The sequence below is a fragment of the Panicum virgatum genome, chromosome 4N, assembly GCF_016808335.1.
Source record: "Panicum virgatum strain AP13 chromosome 4N, P.virgatum_v5, whole genome shotgun sequence".
Classification (NCBI taxonomy): domain Eukaryota; kingdom Viridiplantae; phylum Streptophyta; class Magnoliopsida; order Poales; family Poaceae; genus Panicum; species Panicum virgatum.
In genome coordinates this window covers 4,176,964-4,200,117 of record NC_053148.1, presented here as the reverse complement: position 1 = coordinate 4,200,117, position 23,154 = coordinate 4,176,964, and the positions used below count along the sequence as shown (strand labels likewise).

Sequence of the window (23,154 nt, the reverse complement as noted above, 5' to 3'; positions counted from 1 at the left end):
ACTAGAAATTTGATTTGGATTGGGGTCGCTGCTGAATGCTGGGCCATTTGGCGATGTCGAAATGATATTATTTTTAACAAAATCAAAGTTAATTCGATTTTGCAGGTTATCTTCAGGGGAATGTACTGGTTATGTTTCTGGGCGCAGCTACAGCGTGATGAGCAAGCCAAGAACACACTCTCCTTGATAAGCAAAAATATTGAGATGATTGCTTTGGAGCTGTCCAATGGAGGGTGGAAGCATATATATCGTTTGCTATAGTTCTTTTGTCTGTCTTAGAGTCTGGTCTTGCTCTTTTTGTGTTTTTGGCAAACTCTGTAATAATTGGCTGTGTACGTCTACGGTTGTAGAGGCCGGATGTTTCATCCTTTATCTAAAAAAACTACATATAGAGACTTGTTATAGCCTTTTTGGGCTTAAGATTTAGAGACATAAAGTTGCATAAGTAATATGAGTATGCTCTGGAGCTTGCCTTTTTAGGCAGAGCAGCCTTGGGCTCTTCTGAACTTTGATCCGGATCTTCAACAATTTCAGTTAGATTAATATTAGCTTTATGTTGCTCACTCTCGGACTCGGGGACTATCTTGTTCATTCCATCGGCGAGAGTAGTCGTGCCTATATGAGATGCACATGTATGGGTTGTAATCATGGAAAAATGCGGTAAATAGCACGTAACCTAAAGAGTTGCATGCTATTTCTTTGTTGAAATCGTGTCCTATCTTTGCTATGGTTATGATATTTGTTGTTTAACAAGCCGAGTCCACATTCTTAGGTTTCACTTGTTTTGGGTAGTAGGGGAGCATATGTACCCTTAGTGCATATCCACGTTGCCTCGACAATGGAGCTTGTAGAGAGGCAACAATGGAGCTTGTAGAGATTGATGCTAATTTCTACTCCCTCTGTTCCAAATTATAGATCGTTTGATTCTTCAATTCCAAGTTTGACCACTTGTGTTATTAAAAAATTTATGCAAAACATCATTTCTTTTGTTGTGACTTGCTTTATGAATACAAATTCTTCAAGAGTGACTTAAATTTGACTATGTTTTGGATAAAGTTTTGAATAAGATCGACGAGCGGTCAAACTTGGGATTGAAAAAGTCAAATGACCTACCTTTTGGAACGGATAGAGTAACTAATTAAGCTAGTATCTATTAGCTCATTTAATTAGAACTAATAAAAAAGGATAATCGCATCAATGGTGAATGCTATGGTTTTATTTCTGTTGGTGTACATCATGAACTATTAAACCCACGACTATTTTCAAGTTTATTTAGACCTCAGACACTGTCATCACCGCGACAATAGATCTCCGTTGACACTACAACAATAGATTGACTCATTCCAATCTCAATCACGGGATGACCCCAAGGGTCACTGCCGAGGATGCCTATTTAGTTCAGTTATCGGTGTTAGTTTTTAAAAATAAAGTCATAACCAAACCTCTGAATTTAGAAAAGTGGTACTATTAATTGAACTAAAGATGGTTGCTGATAGGTGCCACTGATTGGAACTTGGAAGGCATTGTTGGAGGCAGATTCACGCCTTTAGAGCAAGACTAATAGGTTTCGCCTGCTGCTGGCGGAGAGAAGGGCCATGTCATCCATCCATTCATTTTTTATTCTTCCACATGGTAGCCATTTAATGCTCTTTGGACTGTTGGGCCAATAGCAGCAGCAATATCTGTATTCGCCCACATGAAGCCGACATCCTACAAACCGCCCGCTCCATTCTCTCTCCTCTCTTCTCACTCCTCCATGTAGAATTTCGCCAACAACTCGCCTGCCATTATACCTGCTCTTACTTGCAATGTTTGTCCATAGGACACCATGATCAAGGAAATACTAGTTACATGTTAAGGTCAATGTCAAACGGCCATCAGTACCCCTAAATAGATAACATTTCCTTCATTTTTATCATACGATGCTTAGGACAAACTAATTAGTTTATAATTATCTTGTGCTAACCATTATATATTGTAAAACGGGGAGAGTATGATACAATCACATCTTTTCCTTTTGGAAGCATATGATTAGGAACAATGATAAAAAAATATTGTTAAAAACTACTTTCTTAATATTCTCAATGGATAAAACGTGAAACATTTTTTGGCGAGACAATAGACACGCTACAAACGGAGGGAGTATTATATCTCTTATAATATTACTCTACATTTTTATTTTAGCTGTCCAAAACGTAAATTATCATCGACCATAGGGATTAATACATGATTATTAATTACTCGGTGGACCTGTTGGGCAAAATGTCCGCACCGAACTGGAATCGGTTTACTATGCACGATGCGGCCGGTCCTGAACAAGCGGCGCGAGAGTGAGGGTTCAATGGTGCTGAGGGTCTGGCCCGCCGGGGCTCGACCTCTTCGACTCGGAGTACGCCGCTGCCGCCGCCGCCGCGCGAGTGAGCCGCGGCACTCCCACGTCAGCCCTTGTTGTCGCCGCCGCTGCGCTGCCGTTCCCGGCGACCAGCATTTTCCGGCCGGTGACGACGACGACGACGACCGCCGCCGGCCTGCTATCACCGGCCTCGCAACGGCCGTGCGAGACGGCGGTGGACAGGAGGAGCACGGCGCAGGCCAGCACCTTCAGCGCAGTACCCGAGCTGAACGCCATGGGACTGAAGGACCGAGAGCACTCACACTCCGGGGAGGTGTCGCCGTCGCGCGCGACCGAGGTCGTCGTCGTGGAATCCTAGCTTGGATTGCTTTGTGTGAAGCCGGCGGTGTGTGGCAGCTTGGATTGCTTGCTTTCTTGGCAGTTGCACGATACCGGTCGAGGATTTATAGCAGGCGCTCGCAACGATGCAGCGGTGGAGTGGAGCCTGTGGAGGGCCCCCTGTGCCGCACTGCGACGGCGGGTGATACCTGATACGACGAGCTCAGAAAAATCGCAACGGCTTTGCAAGCCATGTTGCTCGTAAAAAAGTCGAACTCTTTGCAAGTTTATTTGCTGCTGCTGCTGATGTTTTTTTTTGCGAAAGGTTTCTTTGTTTGTGTTGATGCTCATGGTGGACGACGCATGACCGGCTCGACCAGCTCGCCACCAGTGAGCCGTTCCAAGCGTGCAAAACCGTTACTGATCGCCAGGTTTCATTCGTCAATCGTCAGTAGGCCGTGACGTCACGCGGGCAGGCGGTTAAAAGCTCCGCGGTCGAGACTAGCTAGGCAGCTAATCTAGCTACATCACCTCGCACGAATCAGACCTGTCACAGGCCACGGGCTGATGGGCCGCCCCGGTTATTGTAGCAATGCTACTGTAGTGCCGCGGCATTCAACCTTCAGTCTTAAATTGGAAACGGTGAGGGAGTTGAACCAGTTTAAATAGTCAGTCTTTGAGAAGCTAGTAACTTCGGTTCAAATTTTTTGCGCGAAGCGAGGATGAAAACGCAAGAGAGTTATTTAGCAGGTGTGGTTTACTCAAAGTGTAGAGTAGATCTTAGCCGTTATCCCGGACCGGGTCGTTAAGAGGAGATTTTGCTCCTTTGTCCTGTATGGGTAAGCTGGTTCGACGAGAACGTCGAATCATAACGAGGGAGATTGTCACAGCCCACGGGCTGATGGGCCGCGCAGGTTACTATAGCACCGCGGCGCAGAACCATTAGTCCCAAACTAGAAACGGTGAGGGAGTTGAACCAGCTTAAATAGCCGGTCTCTGGAAAGTTAATAAGAGTTATTTAACAAGTGTGATTTACTTAAAGTATAAAATAGATCTTACACGTTATCTCGAATCGGGTTGTTACAAGACCGCCGCCGTAATATGGATCCGGATCTTCTCGCATCTTGCTTGTTGCCACATCCGCATGCATGCATGCATCTGAACTTTTGAGTTTGGCATTGCCTTCCAAGCTCCTTTTTTGGGAAAAAAAAGGCACCAGAAGTTCCCGCCGGCGTGCACCAATGGTGACGCAATAGCGAACGAAGCTAGTCGCCTATAGCTACCCCTCGGTCCAAAAAAAAAAAAAGCCTCTCTTCGCCCGTCCGTCCAAAAAAAAAGTTTTTTACGAGCCTCCCCCTAGTTGAGCCCTCCTCCTCATTCATACCCTTACTTCCTGAGACTCCTCAGTCCTGCCCTCCCACGCGTTGTGCTCATCAGTTTTGCCCTCCCGCGCCACTTGAGCCGCTTCCGTTAGCACAGCCGTGAGCTCCGTCCTGACACGCGGGTCCCGCGCCACGCGCTGACATGTGGGGCCCACACGCCCCCTTTCCCATCCATCCCATTCCAATCAGCCCGACGCCCCCGTGGGTGGCCGCCGCCAGCTCGTGCGCCTACCCGCCGCCGACCCAGCCATGGAGTCCATGCCCCGCCGCCACGCTTACCCCAACGCCGTCCAGGCCGGTGCGCCGCTCCTTGCCGGCGCTGCCATGGGTCTGGATGCCTCCCGCGAGGCGTTTGTCGGCGGGATCCGGGGCCCTGCCGGTGTGGTGGGGGCGCGGCCAAGGCACGACAGCATCCAGGCCGGTGCGCCGTTCCCCGACGCCGCAGCCATGGGTCCAGAGGCCTCCCGCGGCGCGTCTTTCGGCGGGATCCCGGGCCCTGCCGGTGTGGAGGGGGCGTGGCCAAGGCACGGCAGCCTCCAGACCGGTGCGCCGTTCCCCGCCGCCGCCGCCGCCATGGGTCTGGAGGCCTCCCGCGGCGCGTCTTTCGACGGGATCCCAAGACCTGCCGGTGTGGAGGGGGCGCGGCCAAGGCACAGCAGCCTCCACGCCGGTGTGCCGTTCAACCCCGCTGCCACCATGGGTCTCGAGGCGTTCCGCGGCACAGCTTTCGGTGGGATCCCGAGCCCTGCAACAGAGAAGGGGGCGCGTTCAAGCTTCATCGGCAGCGGAGTCCAGGCCGGTGCGTCCGACCCCGCCGTGCACGGCATGGCCGGCCGTCGCAGTAGCCTGGCTCGCCATATCGTTCATTGGGGCTCCGTTCCTGCAAATGCCGTAAGTCCTCATTGCTGTACTCTGGGAAAACCATCTGGATCAAATCAAGTACTACAAACTACATCCTGGCAGCTAGCTTGCCATGTTATGGAGCTAAATTTTCCAATGTTGGTTGCATATATGCAGAGTCCTGAGCTTATTCAGAAGAGAACAATGGGAGCCCTGGTTGCCTGTATTATGGAGATGCAGGACAACGCCGAACGGATGAGGAAGCTGATGTCACAGTACCAGGTGGTGCACGGGTTTGTTCCGCATCATGTGGTGAATGAGTTGTTTGTCAAGCTAGATGAAATGGCTGAGTCACTCGAATACACATCCCTGCAATGCCAAGAGGCTTTAGATGCCAATCCAAGGTCGCCATCGGAACCGGAGGACGAATTGCCATTTGATGGCTGTGATCAATGGGAGGAAGATGAGTACCTGCAGGACGATGCGTCATGGTGTGCTGAGAATGACATTGACTTTGAAGAAATTTTAGATCGTCGCATGAATTGATTGTGTAGTACTAGTTATCCAATGTTGTTAGTGGCTCTGGCTTGTTACATGTATTGAGATGCTTGTGTTGTTGTCATGTATTGAACAAGATTAACTGATGTATGTCATCCTTTTGTTCAGTTGTACTGATGTATGTCATGTTTGTCATGTTTGCCTCACTGCTTCTTTGTTTATTTCTCTACACTTATTCCTGCTGGACATTGATCTTAGGCTCTTTACAACAACTTGGGCATGCTTGTTGTGTGAATGTTAGTTTATGGACTTTGCAATGTTGGTTATCTTCTAGCAGTGCATATACTTGTTCAATCAATTGTATTTGCTCAAGAAATCTGTTGCACATTAAGGGAAGAGCACTGCATATTGGCCGAACTAGAGCTTTAGATTACCATACAAAAGACAACCTTGATACCCACACAGGGGTCACTTAGAGCTTACAAACTCCTTAGAGCTCAAAACACCCATGCAGGGGTCGCTTAAGATGATTGCCCTACAAATATTTAGACATTACCAGCATAGTCATTGGCAGAACTATCTAAGGTTTAGATTAACATACAAAAGATGGCCTATTCATATAAAGAGTTCCACATAGGCCTTTGGAGTTAAACTAGCTAATTTTGTTTGCAACATGTAATAGCTACTAATTCAATTCATCATCGCAAAACTCAGATGCTTCTTGAAGAATGTCGCGAAAAGTATCCATGGCACATGCAAATTCATCAGCTGTCTTGCTCTCCTTAGTGACATCATGCAGGTAGTTTGCCGCCCACTGCATCTTTTCCTTAGCATTTCTCACAGAACCCTGCAGCTTATCGATCTTCTTACAATGGTCGCTGATCTGCAATATGAAATTGTATTAAGCTAATTGGCAGATACAGTCCACAAAGGCGTGGAAAACAAGGTAGTAGTTTTTGGTGGCACCATTAAGCAGCATGATAGCCAGAGCCGTGGCATTTGTAATTGGGTACCCTTTGTAATTGAGATAGACAGCAAGAACCAACTAAGCAGCATTGAGATAGCCGTGGCACCATTAAGCAGCATGAAACCATGTATACTTGAGTTAATATGGATTTATAAATGTTGCCATTCGGAAATAGTATCAAGGTACTATCAGGCAAAGGAAAAATGTAAAGACTCAATACAGTACAACATAATGATCTCAGGACTTACGCATTCCATAACAAAACAAGAAAGCTTTAAGGATCCATTTGATGCTCTTATGGAGGCTCCAAATTCTGTTTTTGGGAGATTTTGCCGAGAAAAGTATCTGCTGGCTGTAGCCAGGAGTATGGAGGATTCTTTCTTGGGAAATTTGGATCACAGAGTATTTGTCGAGAGGAAGCAAAGTTTGGGCATTACTCACAGTTGCTCATTACTTGAAACCAAGAGCTTTACAGTAATGCCTGGCTTTAAGATTGGATGCACTGTCATCAGGTGCAAGGTCTATCTGTCCATGTTGGATGCACGGCATTTATAAACACATCATCATATAACTAAAGCATTAGGTAAGCACAATGCAATAGCTTTATAGTAGTTCTATCAAATAAGCTTACGATTGGAAGCTCCTCCTGTATTACGACGAGGAACATTAGCCAATATACATAACTGAAGAGCACTAACTTGTTGTAAAGTCTTATGCTACTATATGAAATATGTTCAGTGTTCTGATCTTTTATGAGTCATACCTATGTTACAAGAAAACTTCATATTTTCCCCAATTTGGGGCTGTGAGCGGCGTCGGTGGCGACGAAGGGAGCAAGGTGGCGGCTAGGGTGAGCGGCGTCGGTGGCGAAGGGAGCGGCGTAGGTGGCGGCGTGAGCGGCGTCGGTGGCGACGAAGGGAGCAAGGTGGCGGCAAGGGTGAGCGGCGTCGGTGGCGGCATGGGGAGCAAGGTGGCGGCTAGGGTTTAGTGGGGAGGAGCAGAGGCGGGTGTCTCTAGAGGGCGGGCCGCAGCGTTTAGTGGGGAGGAGCGTAGGCGGCCCGCGCGGTGGCCTTGCAAAAAATTGGATTTTGGGCGCGCGCTCGCGCCGGTCAGTGGGCGTGGATGCGGGGGCCTCCGGTCAGTGTGAATCCAGAGTTGCGTGGGGAGGCGACTCGGGCGTGCGTGCGGGGGGCCGACTCGGGCGTGCACGCGGGGGCCCCGCCGGTCAGTGGCCCGCCGGACAGAGAATGTCAATTACCTTATAACATGCAAAAAAATTAATATATAGCAAACGTGCTCCAAAAATTATGAAATTTTGCATGGAGTCATATTAGCATCAGAAGAGTTTATGAAAAAAATTTGAAATGATTTCATGATTGTTGATGTGCACTTTCTTAACAAATATAATCATCCACCATGAAGGTACCTACTCATCCACAATGAAGTTAACAAATGGAATCATCCACCACGAATTTTATTATGAAATTTTGTATGGAGTCATATTAGCATCAGAAGAGTTTATGAAAAAAAATTGGAATGATTTCATGATTGTTGATGTGCACTTTGTTAACAAATATAATCATCCACCATGAAGGTACCTACTCATCCACAATGAAGTTAACAAATGGAATCATCCACCACGAATTTTATTATGAAATTTTGCATGGAGTCATATTAGCATCAGAAGAGTTAATGAAAAAAAATTGGAATGATTTCATGATTGTTGATGTGCACTTTGTTAACAAATATAATCATCCACCATGAAGGTACCTACTCATCCACAATGAAGTTAACAAATGGAATCATCCACCACGAATTTTATTATGAAATTTTGCATGGAGTCATATTAGCATCAGAAGAGTTTATGAAAAAAATTGGAAATGATTTCATGATTGTTGATGTGCCCATTTTTTTGGAATTTCGGCAGCATGTACCAATTTTTTTGGAATTTCAGCAATTTCAATATGACAATAATCCACTACACAACTTCAAATAACATAAGTAACACGTCAAGTCCAAAGTTCTTCGTCGCACAAGTCCACAACATAAATTGTTGAAGTCCAAAGTTCACATCATGAAACTACAACATCAAAGTCCTACAAGTCCAGAACAAGTTTCTTCTTGATCACTCGCTTGGTCCTCCTTGCCACCACCTCTTTTTCTTTCTTTCTCTTCTTCTCTTTTACCACATCCTGGTCCTCACTTGTAGCCGCCACCTCTTTTCCTTTCTTTCTTTTCTTCTCTTTTGCCACAACCTGGTCCTCACTTGTACCCGCCACCTCTTTTACTTTCTTCATTTTCTTCATAACAGAGGCAGCAGTGGAGGGCACCATAGAGGAACAGAGGACGACACCATAGAGGAGGAAGGCATAACAGAGGCAGCAGTGGAGGGCACCGTAGTGGAGGGATCTAGTGGCCCATCTGCATTTTCTACACCCCAATACTCATCCTCTCCGAAAGCTGGATCTACTGTATTTTTACAATTTCTTGCAATATGTCCTAATCCTCCACATCTTCTGCATTTTCGCTTCCTTGGTCCAAGTCCACTGTTGTGGCAACCCCGCCCAAATTAATCCGGCTTAAGTGCGCTAACCATTACCGAAACAGTAACTAGGGTTAACACGCACTTAAAACGGAGTAATCCGGCAGTGCTGTCGGGTAAAATCCCGATTAAACCACTTGAACAGGATCGACAAAGCAATCCAGAGAATGCAACATTCCACAAATTTTACAGCATAGAATATGAAATTAAATTATTATTACAAACCAAGTTTGAATTCATAAAAAGACAATAGAGTTTAAGTGCGGCGGAGAAATGAAAGATATTCTACCGACGAATCAAGACGTCATGATGAAGCCCGTACATGACGTCAACCACATCCTCAGATGTACCACCTGAAAAACAAAGCCACAAGCAAGGCTGAGTATTCTAATACTCAGCAAGGCTTACCCGACTGAGGGTATACTTAGCCCTTTATCTAGACATGCAAGGCTTTTGGCTGGAGGGGTTTGTTTTGCCGAAAAGCAGTAAAGAGTGGATCCTTAATTATAGGTTTTAGTTTTCAGGTTCTAGTTCAAATAACCATTCTAGGTGAGCATCTATCCAATAGCATCCATGGTGAAAACAATTATCTTTTACCATCCAATCAACCATATTCATCGTTCTCAACTTTCACTTCTTACTCTATGTGGCAAAAGGGTTAAGCAGTCCCAAACCGTGAGAAGCGGACGATTCGAATCGAATTTGTTAACCTTGCAAGGCAGACCTAAACACACGTCACGTGGTTACTCGCAGAGTCACACGTGCAACATTTCCCCTTTCTTTCCGGGTTGTGGATCAGGGTCACCGTCCTCGACTACAGAGTACGACGACTCTGCACCCGCATGTGCTCGCATGAGAAACGACGTTCAAAGAAGGTGAAAGTAAAGTCCACTTGCCGGTCCAATCAGGTACTTAAGCTTACCGATTACCATATTCTCGGCATGTGTCTAGTACGTTCAAACGCTTAAACACCACTACCACACACTGCGGCCTTATCCATTTTCACTAAACAGACGGGGTATCACAAGTACCACAACCCCACCCGTGAGCCTTATAGTTGCAGTATATAGTAGACATTCAACTCCTATAGTTCTCGCGAGTGACAGGAAATCACTCGACTTCTACCGAACCATTAGCCTAGCCAACTAGCGACCTACACATACTAGTGTTCAAGCATAGGTACCTGGATCATGCAGCTAAGGTTCCAAGCAACTCCTGTAAACTTAAATGCGCAAGTAGATAGAAACGGTAATAAGTTGCAAAAATTTAAAAATAGATAGGACATGCTCCGGGGCTTGCCTGGAATTAACACTAGGTTAGTGTTAGTTAGAGGAGAATTGCTCAACGAGCAGCTTCCTTCAGTCTTGTACATCGGGATCCACCCGTCCATCTTCTAGACGTGTCCACCATTCACCGTCTTCTGGCTCGGCTCCGATATCACGTCATTCACGCGATTCTTCTATCGTACCTAAATGAAATACGACAATGCATATGTATGAAATGTATATAATGCATTTATTTCTTGATATATATGGAGGTCAACTAAACTCAAGTTGGAAGGTGCTACTACTTTCTTTTTTAGCCTGTTGGGCAGTCATTTATAGAGTAGGAATTTTATCTATACTAACTCATAAAAGAGCTGGGTGTGTCGCTTTTCTTTTATATTAGTTCAGAAAAAATGCAGAAAAAGTGTTTTTCATCATATTAACACATGGAAAACAAGAGAAAACTATAACTAAAGCTAAAAACATAGAATGGTGCTGATATTGTTATGAGAGATGCTTTACTGGTTCACTAGTGCACAGTAAAATTTTCAGGTCATTTGATGTAACAAATAAATCATAAAAACTCATGAATCTATTACTACTAGTGTGCAAAAACAAATCTCTAGGGTAAAGAATGCAAGTTCTGGTATTGAAATTGTATCAGTAGGTTAGATTCCTTAAGATGAGCTTGTGGTAAAGTTTTCATAATTTATTGAGCTATACAGCAAGCATAGCAATTTAGATTCCTTTCCTAGGCATTTGTCTAACTACAAATCTACAAAGTAAACTACTTAGTTTTAGTGCCTAAAATTGTACAGGCATGATCATATTTTGAAAACCAAGCTCTAATAAAAATATGAGATTTTTCTAATGAAGGAAACTAGGGTTTTTGATTTACAAAGTTTATTCATGAATAAAACAAAAGGACTAGTGATACATTACTAAAAATTCCCAAAAATTTTCCATAGCATCTAGAAACTAAATTAAGGATCCTGTAAAAATTTCAGCTCATGAAAACTAAAATAGAACCCTGTGTATTTAATTATATTTAACATAGGCATAAACCAAGATCTAATGAAACATATAGCTAGATTTGTCAAAATGTCATCAAATTTTTACAGTAAGCTACTCATCTAGGTTATAGCACACTGTCCAAAAACTAGCCATAGTTCAGGACTACAACAGGAGATACATACAAAGGTATATAAAACTAATATTTAATATAGAGATAAAACTATTGGTTAAATGCAAAACTGGATGTAACAAAAGTTGTAGGTATTGTTGCAAGGATTCCAAAACATTTGGATTTGTATTTTTCTGATTTTTCTACGATTTTCTAGGTATTTTCAAAGTTCGCTGTTTTGAGTTCATGGCGTTTTTGCGCTTGGCCCCCTGGACTTCTGTTTCTTCTCAGCGCGGGTCCTTGGACGGGGAAGGAACAGAGGAGGTAGGGCGCAGCTTTTCCCGGCGAGGAGAGGCTCCGGCGGTGGGGGCCCCACTGGGGAAAAGCGAGTGGGGCACAAGAGCTACATTTGGAGGGGCTTGGGGCTCGAGATGGTGGCCTGTGGTGGCCTCGCCGCGGAGAGGGGCGGCCGGCGGTGGACTGGTCCGCGGCGGCGGCGTTCCCGGCGGGCTTGGGCGGCGGCGAGCAGGTCGGGGAGCACCAGCAGAGGCCAAGGGAGCTTGCTACGGGGTCCGTTTGGCGCGGGAAAGGGTGGAGGGGTGAGCTCCACGGTGAGCTAGGGGGCGGCGGCGCTGATGGCGGCGGCGGCGGCCGTTCCCGGCAACAGGGGCTCGCGGGGCGTGGGGCTCGCGCTCAGGAAGGAAGGAGGGGAGGGTGAGGACGGCTCGGAGCTCGCGGAAATGGTCCAGGCGAGTCAAGGCGAGGGGGGAGGGCGTGACGCGGTCGGCCGGAGCGATACGGCGTCGCCGTGGCGCTTCGATGGCGGTCCTCGGCGTGCGCGCACGGGATGGCGCCGCGTGGCGATGTCGCGAAGCTTCAGGGAAACACCAGAGGCGCGGAGAGGGCTGGGGCGCGGCGCGTGGACGACGGCGAGGCGACGGCGTTCGACGGCGAACGGCGTCACTGCAGGAACAGAGAAGGGAAATGGAGCGAGGGCAAAATCGTAAATAAAGCGAAGTTCAAAACTCTCGTTTGTAAATTCAATTTTTCTCCTTTCTCCCGAGGTCAAACGAAAAACTTTTGAATACCAAACTTGCTTAAAATTTTGAGATCTACAACTTTCGTTTTAGGCACTTTTTCATTTGAGACTTCGTTTCAAAGATAAAAATTGAAACTTGAGTGCATTTGAAAATATCCAATATACTTTGAAATTCAAATTTTTCTCCCACTTTTGTGTAGCAACTCGAAAAACTTTGAACACGAAAGTTGTTCGTCTTTTGAAAACCTATAACTTTGGTTTTGGACAAAAATTTATTTGAACTATATTTTAGAAATTATTTTCAAAGCAGATTAGTTTGAAATTTAACAGATAAATTAAATCTTTGAACACTACAGTTCAAAGGACCTGTCATTTTATGTTTAAACTTTTATTTTCTCTCTTTGATTCAACAAGACTTTGATTTACATGTTTTTAGAGAGACGCCTATTTGTTTTCATATGTATACTTACATTAGTTTAAAAATTATTTACGGTTTCTGACATATGCTACACATACACATGCATGCACACATAAATGTATTCGATTCCATTTTCTTGGTTGATTATGCATGATATCATATTTAATATTTCTTGCTTAGCATTTTAAAACTCTGGGATGTTACAACTGTCCTCAGAACTTGATCTTATTCTAACTTTCCTGGGCCTTCCTGGTGCCCTTCCCTGAACTGGAGGCTGGAGCACGAATCCAGGATCAACAAAGTCCCATTGATGTTTGGACTCTATAGCAGGCACATTGTCCACATATGTAGCATTAAACCGGGCAACTGAGTAGTAATCATGTACATATTGATCAATTTCTCTAGCCCGACCACTAAGGGATGTAATGAAAAAGAGGGCATGGACACACGGCACTCCAGTAATCTGCCACTGTCTACAAGAGCACGTCATCCTCTCCAAGTGAACCACATATTTCCATTCCCTCTTCTCCCTGTCCAATGCAGTCACTTCAGCCTCATAGGGGTTGCGCCGAACGAGTGACATTTTCAAACCTCTTGTTTTATCATGCAACCTTGTCATCACCACTGGAATTATCTTGTGACCTGCAAATCTTTCCCTTGCAATTCTTTAGCGCAACTCAAACTTGGCCATAATCATCACTCTAATTCTATCCAACAAATCCACCACATGAAGGTCCTTGATTTTCCTAACCCATGCATTAAAAGACTCCGCCAAGTTGTTGTTCACATAATCTACCTTACATAATTCATTGAACTTGCTTCTCATCCATATCTTTGTGTGTGTCTCATCCATGTAGGGCTTCACTTTTGGCTTCCTGTACATTTGGCTCACATGGTAGTTATGTTTCTTGAGACTATATGTCAATGATGCCGGCCATAAATTATCGTCAAACAACTTTCCCTTGAATCTTTTGCCAAAGTTTGCAGCAAGATGGCGCATGCACTCCCTATGTTCCACTCCAGGGAACACCAAGTCTACTGCAATTTCTAATCCCTTGCAAGCATCTGTATGGATAACCAATCCTTCCGGAAAGCCCATAGCCTGTTTCAAATTCTGAAGCCACCATGTCCAGCTCTCGGTTGATTCAGTCTCTAGCACACCATAAGCAACTGGAAAAAGCCAGTTATGTGCATCAATTGCAGAAGCTGCAACTAGCTGCCCTCTGAACCTTCCATTTAGAGCAGTTGCGTCCACTGCTAGATAAGGCCTGCATCCAGCCCTAAACCCTCTCCAACAAGCCTCGAAAGAAACAAAAAACCTCCTGAAACATTCCTTTTTCATTGTCTTGCCTTTCACTCTATATGACACTGTTTGGTGGTCAATCTCAAGAACACTTCCTGGAGATGCCTTCTCCACTTCAGCTTTGTATGTGTACAATAGGTTGAAACTATCCTTCCACGGACCATAAATCTTGTCGAGGGCCATTTCCTTGCCATAAAACACTCTCATATAAGGCACCCTCACATTATACTTCTCATGGAGCCTCTTTATCGGTTCAGATGGACCAATGCTTGGGTTCTGTCTCACCCATTCCAACATTGCATCGGCACACCATCTGCTTTTAGCTGCCTTTTGTGCATCTCTTGATCTTACACACGTATGAGGAAATGGGTTCACTTTGACTTGAACAATTGTGCTATTCCGCATACAGGAAGCATGCATCCGCCACTGGCACCTCCTGTCTGGACAGTGAACAGTCAATCTAGTGGGCTCACTCTTATCAATCACAAAATCACATTTATTTACTATGCAATAAGTGGCAAGTGCATTCCTGCAATCCATCATTGATTCGAATGTGACACCTTCTGTGAGAGAAGGATTATCTATGTCATACTCAATTCTCAATCTATCCGGAACCTCTTCATTCTCATCCACCCCCATCTCATTATTCTCCTGATTCTCTTCTTCACCAATGGGTTCAAATTGTGCTGATATGACAACATCTCTCTCAGATTCCACATTATCAACATGTCCCCATAATTCAGGGTACTCCCTCTCATCCTCATCAACTGGTGCAACAACCTCTATTGGATCACCAAGGTTTGGCAAATCATCAGGGATATTTGCATCCATCGTAATAGCAGCTGCAAATATTATAAATTGTTTTGATTAATAGGGATGCAAGAAGAGGGATACCATGATAACAATTCTAATTTAACATGCTAGATAGCTGCCCAATTCTAATTTAAATGCTAACATGCCGCTGAATGCCACTGGGAACAATGCCGCTAACATGCCGCTGGAATGCTACTAAGGACAATCATATAACTGAGCACAATGCCGCTGAATGTCGCAAAGAAAAGTTGCAATAATGCTGTTATAATTTACCTTAGGGAGGCCTTCACCATAGCACAATTGCTGCACTGGCCGCAATGATGCTGGCCAGGACGTCGCGGCTGGGGCAACCACACAGCACTGGTCGGAGGGCGCAGAGATCAGGGCAGGGCGACCACTCAGCACTGGCCAAAAGCAGGGCGCAGAGAGCAGGACAAGGCGACCACCCGAAGCTGGCCGGAGGGCGCAAAGAGCAGGACAGGGCGACTACCCGGCGCTGGCCGCAGGGCGCAGAGAGCAGGGCGTCGCTGGCCGGAGGAAGCAGGGAGCAGGGCCTCGCTGGCCGGAGGGCGCAGAGAGCAGGGCGCTGGCAGGAGTCCCACAGCAGCGTGGAACGGCGTCGTGGCCGGCGTGGATGGAAGCAGACCAAGTCCAACGGCCGCGGAGGGGAGCAGCGTGTCGCGGAGCGCGGAGGAACGGCGTCGGGGCCGGCGCGGATGGAAGCGGAGCGGATCCGCCCGCCGCAGATGGGGAGCAACGCGTCGCGGCCGCCACGAATGGATGCGGTCCGGAGCCTCCGGCCGCGGATGGCGGAACAGCGTCGCGGAGGGGGTGCGGCGCGGATGGGGAGCACCGCGTATCGGCCGCCACGAATGCAAGCGGACCGGAGCCTCCGCCGCGGATGGGGGAACGGCGTCGCGGAGGGGGTGCGGTGCGGAAGGGCCGAGCGGCCGCAGCCGGGAAGGAGGTGATGGGCGGCGGGTAGGCGCACGAACTGGCAGCGGCCACCCACAGGGGCATCTGGCCGATTGGAATGGGATGGATGGGAAAGTGGGCGTGTGGGCCCCACATGTCAGCGCGTGGCGCGGGACCCGCGTGTCAGGACAGAGCTCACGGCTGTGCTAACGGAAGCGGCTCAAGCGGCGCGGGAGGGCAAAACTGATGAGCACAACGCGTGGGAGGGCAGGACCGAGGAGTCTCAGGAAGTAAGGGTATGAATGAGGAGGAGGGCTCAACTAGGGGGAGGCTTGTAAAAAACCAAAAAAGGAAAATACAACTCTCTTTACCTAAAGAGTCAAACAATTCTAAAGTTTAAACAAAATAGAATAATATTTATATTATAAAATGAGTAGAATAAGACTAATTATGTATAATATTTTTGTATTAAATCTATCTGGAGATATAAATATTATTAATTTTTGTTATATATTTAACTTCATGGAAAATGAGAGTTGCGTTCTTTTGAGGACCGATAGAGTACAATAGCATCCCTGGTAGGTGACTAGGCGAGTACAATAGTTGTACATACGCCTACGATTGGGCTCCTCTGCCTTTCAAGTTTTGGAAAATTCAATTCGTGCCACCACAACTCCGTGAAATTGGGTGTCACGTTCAAAATCATGCCACTCAATGGCATGGATTTCAACATGAAATCCAACTTCAAAAAATTGTAGTGGCATGGATCAAAATGACCCACTGCAAAGTTTCGACCTTTTCGTACCCGATTCGTTCGTGCACGCACGACGAGCACGACGGCTTGTTTAGGCCGGGATCCATGTCAATCCCCACTGGCACGCCGGCCCGTTCTATACGCCCAGCAGAGCAATGGCGGCGGGGCCTGAGAGGCCTCTTCGTGCGTGGCCTCCATGGTCACCTGCCTTAGCTCAACTACCAGCAGCTCCGCCTCCGCCCCCGATGCGTCCCACCAACGTCGCCGGCCATTGGCGGCTTTTGCTCCGGCGGCCTTGTAGGCCACGCGAGCGCGTCATCGCTCGTACGGCGGGGCGTCGTCGGCCCCCGAGGGCGGCCAGCGGCCGGACGCGGCGGCCGGGAGCTAGGGAGGAGCCGAGGAGCGCCACCCTGGGCGGCTGGCCCCCGCTCGAAGGGCGCCTGGCTTCGAACTGACGATGATGTCTGGATGCAGCCAGGAGTCAAAGGGCATCTACCAGGGAGTATTCTAACTTTTGTAGTATAGAATCGGACGTGGCGGGCCCCACAAAAATGCTGTACTATGTTTTTCTTTTTTGAGCAAAAAAAATTCTGCACGATGTAAATGGGCCCGGTGCAAGATGGACCTACCTACCTTGTTTCCGTACTAAATTAGAATGGATGCTTTAGCTCTAGTAGCACGTAAAAAAGGGGAATCGGAAGGAGATGCATGACAGCATGAGGATGACTGTACCGTCACCAGCTCGGGAAGACGTACGTGGAACAACGGTCTCAACGTTTTCGGGTTCTGAATTTCTGATTCGCAGCAGATTCAGTACGCGTAGAGCAGCACTCGTATCAACAACTTTTCGTAAACACAAAGTGCTTTCCTTTTTTTTTATCTGAACAAAAGGTGATTTCTGATGAAAGTTACACCGAAATGAGGGGGATGAATATACAGCCAGGTGAAACGGAAAGAGCCAGCCAACGAACCGTAAAGAATGCTCTGCTCTACTCGGGGAGGAAAGGTAGCCTGGTGATGCCGTCCTGGTGGGTATGATCCGGGTCGTCGGGGCTCCCAGGATCTGCGAGCCCGGTGGCCGCGGTTTCTTGCTCGGCGCCGGTGGCTTCCGCGGCCGTGAAGTGTGGGAGGATCCTCACGCGGGAGATCGGCTCCTGGCCCACGACCTCCCACTTGAGGCTGAAGCTCTCGACGAGATCCACTTGGGAGGAGATGATGCTTGCTGGTCTCGGCAGCAGCTGCACGCTCTCGCCCTTGGGGATCACTACTTGCTCGATAGCCAGCCTCGCCTCCTGACATGACATCAGGGCACAATTGTTGAAACTTGAAAGGGCTGGAAATGTTGCAGTGAAGGCGGTCAGAACGTGCAGGGATGGTAAGGTTACCTCCAGAGCATCAGTTTCCTCTGATGATCTTGCTTCTTCCTTATCACCGTAATCTATCAGCTCGTCCATGTGATCGTCAACGAGGGCGCGAAGCGCCCTAGTGATTTGGGACAGGGAGTTTGTCTGTGAAGAACAGTGGACCAATATAAGAAAGAAAGGAGAGAAAACATCCTGGAGCTTCAAAAATAAAAGTGCCCTGTAAATGAAAAATGCAAAGGTAAAACCTTCACGAAGAAAACTGGTATATCTTGAGATTTCACCACAGCCTGAATCTGAGAATTCTTCTTGAGCTTGGAATGTAACGCGATCACCGCATCAGCTTCACTGATATTGTAAGTTAAAGTAACAATGTCCTCCAGCTCCAGCTGTTTAATGGCTTGCAAGGCAGTTGACTCGGAGATCTAGAACAGCCTATCCAATAAGTTACAAACTAAGTACTGAAAAATTAATGAAAAGCTTTAGAATGGAACACATGACCAAAAGTTATACCGCTACTGTTGCCGTGACAGGAGGGGGTATTCAAATCAAACAAAATAAAGGCAGCCAAGTTACTGAACTAGGTTTTTGCAATTCTGTGTACCGAGTGAGAAGAATCACAAATTGGAAATGCAGGCATGCAGCCTTCAGATACACTTTACAGAAAAAGATCATCAGGGATGATTGATATCATAGAGGCTTACGGCAACTGACAAGCTCGGCATCCTTTTCAATGGTGCATACCTACCCTACCCTAATAGGGTTACTATATATAACCAAATAAAGATCGTTATCATAGAGGCTTAGAAGTAACTGACCAGATAAGCACTTTTGATGGTACATACCTACTATACTCTAATAGTTCTAGTTTATATAACCAACATACCTACCGCACTCTAATAGTTCATATCAAATACCACAACTATACAAAATGCAGAGCGTAGCCACACCCTGCATACGAAACAATTATGCAAAGGAACTACCGACTGGTGTAAAGGGGAGCACTGATCATAAAACCAGATCATCAAAAGACTGAACTATTGAAGAAAGCCATACCCCATAAGCATATAGATTCAAGCTTGACTCAGCTTCATCTGACCTCTCTGTATGTCCTTCGGCAGAATCAAGATTAAATGCAGAGTCCAAGCTTCTTCTGGCATTCCTTAGAGAATCACCGTCAAATGGAGTTGCATCTTCATAAATAGCAATATGTGATTGTTCCTTTTGCACAGAAACTTCCTGCACCAATCCCTTTGTACCCAACTTCCGAATTTCAACATTAGGCGGCTTGCCTGCACCAACAAAAGCACAACACTAATCATGATGACAACAGAGTTACATATTTTCATGCCTAATGTCATAAATAGTAGCATCAAATTTAACATGATAATGCAGCTAAATAATAAAAAAATCATTGAGGACCTGCAAGTAGAGCATCTACTGTGGCTTCCAAACTACGATGGACACGTAACTCAGTTTTGGAGACGATCTCTGCAGCACATGTAAATGTTGATGGGCCCTTGCGCTCTAGGACAGTTTTCTGAACCCCTCTCCGGTTAGCTTCTTCATCGCCAAGTGTGACACTCTTTCAAACAGATAATTGTACATCGTGTAAGAGATCTACTTTATTTTGACAAAAAGCGCAACATATACAGACAGAAAAAGAAAAGAATTTAGTGCTTCTGTGCCTTCTGAGAAGAAAGCTGAGCATCTGCTATAACAATTAGTTTCTAGACTGCACTTATCATTAGAATTGACTATTTTTTGAACTAAAGTCTTGTGTGAAAAGCATAGAAACACCCTTCAGCAAGCAAACTGTAAGAACCGAACACTAGCTTGAATACTCGGACACATATGGATAAATCACTAATTGTCCTATGTGCCTATGTTACTGATCAATAATGCGTGCACCAGGTTTAAAAGTTGTTTTATAAATAGTCATTTTTCTGAAGTAATATACTCATTAATAACAATCTTACCATGTATCGCCTCTTATATTGGAACATGAGATGGTTATTGAGTTTGAAACTTTGAAGTTCGAACACAAAATTTGATGTGTTGCATTTCAAGTGGCAAGCACCAAAAAGAGAGTGAAATTACAGACAGGAACAGCAGAAAATCATACAGGACACTGAATGAAGTGCAGAATGTCCTTACCTGTATTCCTCCCACAAGCATCTCTAGTGATGGATTCATGATCAGATTCTCTATTGTTACACCATGGGCAGTTGCAACAAGCTGTATTCCCCTTTGTGCAATGGTGCTAGCAGCCATAGCCTCTAATTTAGTTCCAATTTCATCAATAACAATCGCCTGAGGCATATGGTTTTCTACGGCTTCTATAAGCACCTGATTAGTGCCGAATAAACAAATTAGCATATGCAGTAACAGTAAGTTTTGTATTCAAAAGAACATCAGTATCCAATGCACATATAAGTTGGTCCAGTGGCCTTCTTAAGAAGTAAACTGAGTGTTGATTAGTATAGAAGCAAATGGGATGTAGAAGTACCGAGGCTCCAAGTTCCTCCCAAAAACACACAAAGAAACTTGACCTTGATCAGTGATCCAACCAGGAATTTGGGAAAGTTTTTCAAATCGATCATTATAGAACCCTTTATGCAAGAGGGACAACAGACTTATGGATTACATTGTGGCATAGACAATAAATTTGCAGAACTACTTGACCGGAAGGATGGTTCAGAAGAGTACTGAACTGTATTCCTTATGCACGAAGTCTAAGAACTTACTCATATTTCAGAAAGCAAAGGGTTATTTTAAGGCAACAAACCTTATGCTGCACGTCTTGGTTAGGCACTTGCAACCTACGGGCACTGCCTATTCCTGGGTGAGGAATATCACCATCCCCACCAATCTCATTAGATGTGTCAACAATCATCACACGCTTCTTGTAATCATCAGCCAGCATTCGGGCTATTTCTCTGCACGCCAAGACAACAAGTCGATGCTAAATTTGGTACATACTCTAGAACATACGTGTTTGTGATTCTAATTGGTACAAATATTTCTCAATGAAACAACTACTAAGTCTACATCTTAATAATCAAGGCCATCAATCCAATCCTACCTTATGACAGTAGTCTTCCCTACCCCCGGTGGACCGATGAGCAGCAATGACCCACCATCCTTAACCAAATCCTGAAGCAAATTGGCGCTCCCTGGCACCGCCCTCCCAACACGGCAAGTGAGGCCTACAATGACGCCCTTCCGGTTCCGAATCGCGCTGATCCGGTGCAGCGTCCGGCTGATTCCGGCTCGGTTGTCAGCTCCAAAGTCCCCAACCTACCAGAAGGCATAGCAGACCATAAGCAAGCAAGCTAACTAGCCACGTGTAAGAAATTGAACGCGGTGGCTTGGCCCGGACCTGGGAGGTGGCGTGTTTGAGGTCGTCGAAGGAGATGGGTCGGTGCGAGAGGAGGAAGTCTCCGGACGGGAAGCGCGCGAGCGGGGGCCGGCCGAGGTCCATGACCACCTCCACGAGCGCCGGGAGCTCCGGGTGGGTCTCCACCCGCCGCCGCAGCTCCCCCGGGAGCAGCTCCAGCAGCCGCCGCAGCTCCTCCTCGGACCCATCCGGCCACACGCCGACCTGGGCCTCGCCCTGCGCGGCGCGAAGGGGCAGCGGCCCACCGCGGCGGAGAGAGACGGGGCAAAAGGCGATCGGGCGCGACGCGACGCACGGGGAGTGGGAGGCGCGGCGGCGGGAGGGGCGGGAGGCTGTGGGGCGGGTGGAGGGAGAGGCGGAGGCAGAGGTGGAGCGGCGGCGGCGGCGGCATGGGGGGCGCAGCCGGAGCCCGGAGGGTCACCAGTGGTCGAGTGGAGGGAAAGAGTTTGCGGGGTGGGGTAACGCGGTTGTTTCGGTTTGCTAAATCCTGGCTCTTCCAACAGGAGACACTCGATCTGCTGACTGAACGGCTCAGATCACCCTGGCGCGGATCAATTGGATGCCAGTTTCTCCTGCTACAGTACAAAGAATAAATGACTTTGTATCAGTAAAAATAGCAAAGGGCGCTAAAACCCAGCTTCCAACAGATCTTCTAAAATCCTCCACTGGCTTTCTCCTCCTCCATCCCGTGAAAGCCGGTAGCCATGTTTGCCCCTCCCCCACCGCTCGCCATCGGAGCTTCCCGCGCGCGTACTCCCGTTCCCGCGCGCGCTCGCCCTCCTGCGCACCCATTTTGGCGGCTCCCTCCCGCGCTGACCCCTCTCGCTCGTCCACAAATCGGCATGCGCCGCCCCGCCATCTATCGAGCCGCCCTGCTAGTAGTTCTTGCCTCGCCAGCACCGACCCCTCTCCCGGCTTCCTCCCTGTCGCGCGGCCGCCGCCCTCTCTCGCTGCTCCCGCCTCCTCGCGCCGCCACCGCTCGTTGTCGCATGTACAAGCGGCCGCGCCCTGCCGTAGACGCGCCGATGAGCCGCTTGTGTCCCCTTCCACTGGTGCCGCTCCCGCGCCCTGCTGCCCTCACGGCGGAGCTGCTCCCACGCGCTGCCCTCTTCGCGCCGGCGCCGCTCGTCTCGACGCCTCTAGAGGAACCCGGGTTTGCTTATCCGCTATCGAACTTCAGTGGCCAGATGCGTGAGGATCTGCTCAATGGTGAGCAATTCGTACGGGATGGCTCCAGTGGTGAGATTTCAACTTTATCCTTGTTGTGCCCGTGTACCTGATGCTTGTTCTGTGCAAACTGCCATATATTCTTAGCTTATTAGCATATGAATGGTATGGTTAAAATACTGGATTCGATAGCCTATGAGTATTCAATATCTATTGGAGATTGTTTGAAACACTCACTGTTTTTATCATCTGGATGCCTTGAATACTTTTGTTTGCGAGCTAAGGGTGTAACTATTTTGTTCCGGTGAAGGTTTGCCGCTACTTGAATCATATGTTGATCCTGTGTGCACTCTTTCTGTCAAAAGTGAACCTGTATCCATGTGTTTCTGCTCAAGAAAAGAATGTGTGCATGTGTGGTTTCTGATGGTACTGTTTGGTGAAAACACAACCTGTGCACATGTGTGGCTGGTGAAAAATGAATCTGGTTATGGGAGAAACAAATTCTATTGCTGAATTTTTTTTATATGGCAATGTGGCAAACTCAAGAGGGTATAAGTCACGTTACTGTGCTAGCGTGTGATCGTAGAAAATTGAACCTGGTGATGGGAGAAACAAGTTCGATTTGCTAATTAATTAAATCACCAGCATTGTTGGAAAAAAAAGAGACATTGACGGAAAAGGTATCGTTGGACAAAA

At 47.0% G+C, this 23,154-nt stretch overlaps 2 protein-coding genes and 1 pseudogene across 2 annotated transcripts; all 3 read right to left on the bottom strand.

The window, feature by feature from the left end:
• Positions 1-1,961: 1,961 nt before the first annotated feature.
• LOC120671295 lies at positions 1,962-2,753 on the bottom strand. Its single transcript, XM_039951594.1, has one exon. The coding sequence runs from the start codon at positions 2,627-2,629 to the stop codon at positions 2,339-2,341; it is 291 nt and encodes a 96-aa protein (XP_039807528.1). The 5' UTR covers positions 2,630-2,753; the 3' UTR covers positions 1,962-2,338.
• Positions 2,754-13,412: 10,659 nt separating this feature from the next.
• On the bottom strand, positions 13,413-14,879 carry LOC120670483. The gene has a single exon (XM_039950581.1). The coding sequence runs from the start codon at positions 14,877-14,879 to the stop codon at positions 13,413-13,415; it is 1,467 nt and encodes a 488-aa protein (XP_039806515.1).
• Positions 14,880-17,374: 2,495 nt separating this feature from the next.
• On the bottom strand, positions 17,375-21,715 carry LOC120670119 (annotated as a pseudogene).
• Between the last annotated feature and the right edge of the window lie 1,439 nt (positions 21,716-23,154).

Bases quoted from the DNA above. Each gene is read 5' to 3' on its own strand.
- LOC120671295 (XM_039951594.1), bottom strand. From the start codon at position 2,629: ATGGCGTTCAGCTCGGGTACTGCGCTGAAGGTGCTGGCCTGCGCCGTG.
- LOC120670483 (XM_039950581.1), bottom strand. From the start codon at position 14,879: ATGGATGCAAATATCCCTGATGATTTGCCAAACCTTGGTGATCCAATA.